The following is a 6,170-nucleotide window of genomic DNA, read 5'->3' on the forward strand; positions in this document are numbered from 1 at the left end:
TGAAGACTTGTTCTCTGCAGGTGTGACAAAATAGTAAAGACCATGTCTCCTTTTTCCAGCACCAAGCAGCACAGAATTAGAGGGGTCCTGGAAACAATATTCACTCCCAGTAAATATGACAGTAACACCAGTGTGCTCAATTAGTCTACCAACAGATAAAAGGTTGTGTCTAAAACCTTTCACCAGCAAAACATTTTTCAACATCAGATTGTTCCCTAGAAAGGTATCACCAATGATTTCAACACTCATTTGAGTTCCATCTGGCAGACCAACCTTAATAGGATTAAGCAGAGTTTTCTTGTTTATCAGTATACTTTCATCATATGTCATATGATCACAAGCTCCAGAGTCAACAATCCACAAACATTCATCAGGCAATTCACTCACAGTACAATTAAAAGAGTGAGATATTGTACCTGCATAGTTGGCAAAAGAACAATTTGTGCCACTGGTTTCACCATTCTGAGTTTGTTTTCCCTTCATTGCTTTCATAACCTCTTGACAAATAGCATTCAGCATCTCATTGCTTACAGTACCAGTATCTCCAGTTGTGTCATCCAATGGATTATCTCCAATTTCAGAGGTATGAACATTAGCTGCAAGTCTACCTCCATTGGATTGAATGCCTTTAGATGCCTTGATTGAATTATACCAATCAGGATATCCAATCAGCTTGAAACATTGATCAGCTGTGTGTCCTTTTCCTTTGCAGTGAGAGCAAACTCTGTTCAGTTTCTCCTTCTTCAATTCCTTCCAATCTTTCTTGCCAGATCCAACAGTGTATCTTTGAAACTGCTGTCCTCCTTTGTTAGTTTGTGCAGCCATAGCACTACTACTCATAACAATTCCTTCAGCTGCTGTGTTATTCATTTCCTTCTGCTTCTCTATTTGTTGTGTGATAGAAAACACCTTATTTATGTTAGGCAATGGATCCATTGACAACACATTAGTAACTGTTCCTTCAAAACCTCCATTAAGACCAAGCAGAAACTTCATCATCTTATCTTCTTCCTCAAATTCAGCCATCTTTTTCAAGAACATACAGCTACACTGACTTAATGCACCACAGATACATGAAGGAAATGCTCTTAGATTCTGCATTTCATCCCAAAGCTTCTTTAATTTGCCGTAATATGTGACTATAGTCATGTTCTCCTGATTGAGATTATCAATCTGCTTTTTCAATTGATAGATCAAAGGTCCATTGGATTGACCAAACCTTTCATTCAGTTCTTTCCATAACTCCACAGCATTGTCAATATATCCAAAATCATCAGCAAGCTCATTGTTCATAGAACTCAAAATCCAGCTAACTACCATGAAATCCACACGTTTCCACTTATGGTAATCTTTGTTATTCACAGCTGGTTTTTGTATCTCACCATTAATAAAACCTTCTTTGTTCTTAGCTATCAATGCACGCCTAACATTTCTACTCCAGCGAATGAAATTCATGCCATTAAAAGCTACAGAAACTAAAGAAGCAGTAGGATTATCAGAATTAGCAATGAAGAATGGATCAAAATTACCTCCACTGTCTCCATTGTGCACCTGAGAATCAGAATTTTCTGAATTCACAATCACCATTACGCTCAACTAATTGATCGATCACAATACTTTGATCAAGATATTGTCGTATTGCGCAAGAAATTTCGCAGTTGCAAGAAATTTCGCAGCAAGTAATCTGAGAAATTACACAATTTCAATGTGCTGATTTCAGGAAAAAAACGAAACCTAAATCTCAGAAGAGAGATTTGGCTCTGATACCATGAAGAATATCAGAAGATCAGAGGGAATTGAGAGAGAATGATATTTTTATTATCTGATTTCTTACCCAACAATCAAGCTAAAGTTGCCTTATATACAAGCTAGTAAAGCCTAGGCTAACAAACTCTAACTAACTGTGTAACAACTTCTAACAACCTTGTGTAATAATAATAAATATAAATAGATATTTCCTATAATGATGCTCGACCCTGTGACCTCCAAGTCACACGGTGAGTTCCTCACCAACTCCACCAACTTATGTTGGTAAAACAATGTGAATATGTCATTAATTTTCTGTTGAAAAGATTAACCAACATGTGAGTTGGGACTAATTGTTCCACACTTCCACGTGGAAAAAATAGAGATAGATTGACTAACATATAAGATTGGTTGGCTACTCCACCTATCACCAATTGATTTTAGAATGGAACCCTGCCAGACTTATGTGGTCAATCTCTTCTTATGTACGGGCTCGTATATTGCCCCGCGATTTTGTCATTTTCACACATGAATAATTAAGGGCATAAGGCTACGCGTCTTAGGGCGTGTACGATGTTGGGATATCAACTCAAGTCTCACATTGGAAGAGGGGGCAAAGATTGTCTAGCATATAAATGTTCACCTTTTTCTATTAGTCTACTGTATGAGTCCTTCTGGAAAGGAGCCCAAAAATAAATCCGTGCGAGCTAGGCCGAAATCGGACAATATCATACTAATGTGGAGTCGTGGTGGTGTGTGGCCCGACAAGGTGGATGATCGAAATAATTCTAATTAGTAACCTTTCGTTTTCACTTTTACTGTGATTGTGGTTCTAAAATTTTCACTTGTCTTTCCAAATTTTGATAGGAGTATATAGAAGAGACAAAAGAAGATTATGCCAAGTTAGAAAGTGAAAGTAGAGCTTTAAGGAGCCAGCTTGAATCATAAGATTGGAATTATTTGATATGGACTTGAGCCAATTGAACTGATAGATCAGTAATTAACTGTTAGTAGTTTTTTCTAGCGACCGTTAAGAACAGAGCAACTGCCATATCTAAGAGCATATATTGTTAGGGAATGTGATTAGCTTAGTAAAGACGAATAGTTAACTTTATTAATTATGAACTTTTTTTTTAGGGATATTAATTATGAACTTTTAGGTTAGTCATACGTGTATATAGATATAGTCAGTGGCGTATCCAGGATTTTGAAACAGGGTAGACGCTTTTAAAATAAACAAAAAATACAATTTTTTTTTAAAAAAGATACAATGAAAATGACAATTTGCGGATTACGAATTACAATGTTGACATAAAATTTATCAATTTCACTGTTCACCGTTATTTTATAAATTCTAGGATTTTAAAGATTATACAAGATAAATATGTATACGCAGTAATCCATGTTATATAAGCAAATAACAACAAATATTTAAAAATATACGAAGTAGAAATTAAAAATCAGATGAGAATATGACATGCCACCCCGAAAAAGAAAAAAGTATATATATATTGAAATGTTAAATACTTGACGATCTAAACATAAGGTTTATATATTTAATCTGCACAAATAAACATAAAGCCAAGATGCTAGAGTGGTTAGGGAGAAAATCTAGTTATGATTGTCCCCTTTGGTCATGGGTTCGACTCCTACATTGAACAACATCCGCCACTGTATATAGTATACTTTAAGTACTTAACTGTTCTGATGTTGATTTGAAGATATTAACTAGTATTTGGGCCCGGGCGATGCCCCGTGTTACTACGTTAATAACATTTGCAGTTATTTATTTTTATTTTCGCAATGATAACATGAAACCTGTCATGTATTAGTGGTAAACACTTTATTGTTTAAACACAAGGTTTGGGGTTCAAATCTTTTGCAAACCATATTTCCCATTTTTTCATGTATGTGAAAATCGCATGAGTGCCATTTGTCACGTAAACTTCTTTAGAAACGCCTTTTAATATATAGTTGTCGGTATTATAGTTGTCTTCCCCGTACGTACTTTGTCCACCATTAAGAGGCGGAGCCACGGTACAATTAGAGGGGTCCTTGACCCCATTTGACTTGGAAAAAAAACTTAATTTTTGTTATATTTTCATTGATTTTTTTTAAAAAATACACAAGTTTAATTAAAGTTTCATCAATTTTTAAATAGTTACCCTGTTACCTACCATTTCTGAATCCACTACTGTCACCATTCCATTTTAGTAATTTTTGGATATATGACCATAGCACCTGATAGTTTTTCCGAACACTCTAAAATAGTATACACGAGCACGTAACTATTTCCAAACGGAGAAAAAAGCTAGTTAACTTCTATAGGTCGAAATTTCCCAAGGAAAAAACTATTTTAACCCTAAAGGCAAACTATAGCAAATACTAACAAGTACACATTGATTTCCTGAAGTAAAACTGTACAAAAACCTTCAGAAAACAACTCTTAACTGCTACTGAAGGTAGTACCCAGTGCACAAGACTCCCGCTATTTAGCACAGAGTTAAGTGATGTAATACTCCGTACCACTGTCATACAAAATTTTACTCTTTAAGAGCAGAGAATTCTTCTTCTCTCAAAAACTTCTGTTGCCTAGCAATGAAATTTTCAATAGTCTTCTGAAACTCTTCATTACTCATATGATCTTCAGGGTAATGACATTCCTTTACATCATTACTACACCCACAACCTTTCAAGCTCTTGATCTCTGTGTTCGACCTTCGAAGACCACAACATTTCTTCTCAACCTTTTCTCTCTTTATTATCATCTTCTCAGATTTGCTTCTCTGGTAAATCTTGATAACTTGCTGCTGCTGTTCTGATGGCGGGAAAATCATTGCCATCATCGCGTTTTCCTCTGTTATTATTCCCTGTTTCTTACAACTTTTCTGATCCACCTTCATCATGTTCTTGTTCTTCCTCTGATATGGAGGAGTTTTTGTTGTTTTAGGGCTGCATTCATTGCTGCTTAAACGGCCCGAGTTCACGAAAAGAGTGATTACTATCGCATTACCTATGATGAACACGAACTTAGGGCTAACTATGAAGATGGATAAGCTGTAAAAGCATTCATTTGAAAGCTTGAATAATGCTAGGGGTAATTGTAAGGACAGCCTTGAGATCACTGCAAGGATTAAGATGATCTCGAAAACTCGAAAAAAACGTGTGATTTTTCTTAGTTTTTGGTACCTAAGTTTGATTGCTTTTGCTTTCTCAACCTTGATGTGGTTTATGTTTAAGGGATTCATTTAATTTGCTAATTGCAAGGTAATGTGGATGAGAATTTGTTAAATAACCTTAACAACAAAAAAAAGGAAGATATTTTGGGATTTTTGAAGTTTAATTAAAGCTTGATTTGGATTTTAAGAGAAAATTGAAGTTTTGAAGAATGAGAAAAATGGTTGTGATGATGGTTGTTCAAAGAGTGAGTGAGGCACTATATATAAAGGAAAAGGTTGTATTTGTAAAGGAAGTACACTAGTTAGTTTTAGTGCAATTTTTAGATGATTATTTTTATTTATTTTTATTTTGAGGATTTTAGAATAATTAATTGAGTGTGGGTTTGGTATACATAATAGAATCAAGAACATCTATTCTCTTTTAATCTCTTTTGCCTAAATCTATTATCTATGATTTAGTGGGTTAAGTGCTTTGTAATTTTTAATGTAATCTCCATTAGAGGGCTTTTTTATTGTTCCCCCTTCATTATTCTTGACATTTTAGGCTTAATTAGGACATTTTATTCACCTGATTTTCACTTACTTTTTCTGAACTTATCTTATCCGAACTTATATAAACTTAATTAACTGAACTTATTAGAACATATCAAAATTTATTTTAGTCATATATTGTACTCCATACTTGATCAACCCTTATCTTTCTTGAAGTTGTCTTATCTGAACTAATTTTTCTTGAATTAAGTGAAAATAAGATGAACAGGATTAGAGCCTTAGTTATTATTTTTTGTTTTCATTTTTCTGTTTTTTAGAAAATATAAAAATGTGAAAACCACAAAAGTATTTTCCAGCTTTTTATTGTCGGTTTTTAAAATCAACCTACTCCATAATTATCATGATGATGACTAATTAATATTTTAAGTTTATAATTCTACGTACATCACATGACTTTCTAACTTAAAAAACCAAAAACTGAAAGTGATAAGTATACACGAGGTATTAAAATTTTATACTCCCTGACATTTTTAAAAAAACACGAATGTAATGTAATTGTTATGGTTGATTGGACTTACACATAGTATCGTTCACTTATGTTTCCCCCCTCCGCTCCCCAACCTAATACGGAGTACGTGATTATGAATGCATATAACATGACATTAGTAATACGAAGCCACGGATGTATTGTAATTTGTAATCTTCATTTATTATGGTCATGGCTGAAAAAAAGTATAGCCACTATCCTTTAAA

The 6,170-nt window shown here is 34.1% G+C and overlaps 1 protein-coding gene across 1 annotated transcript; it reads right to left on the minus strand.

Moving 5' to 3' along the window:
* Positions 1 to 4,122: 4,122 nt before the first annotated feature.
* Positions 4,123 to 5,171, minus strand: LOC110803077 (uncharacterized). Its single transcript, XM_022008545.2, has one exon. The coding sequence runs from the start codon at positions 4,992 to 4,994 to the stop codon at positions 4,290 to 4,292; it is 705 nt and encodes a 234-aa protein (XP_021864237.1). The 5' UTR covers positions 4,995 to 5,171; the 3' UTR covers positions 4,123 to 4,289.
* Positions 5,172 to 6,170: the final 999 nt, after the last annotated feature.

The sequence above is a fragment of the Spinacia oleracea genome, chromosome 4, assembly GCF_020520425.1.
Source record: "Spinacia oleracea cultivar Varoflay chromosome 4, BTI_SOV_V1, whole genome shotgun sequence".
Lineage (NCBI taxonomy): Eukaryota > Viridiplantae > Streptophyta > Magnoliopsida > Caryophyllales > Amaranthaceae > Spinacia > Spinacia oleracea.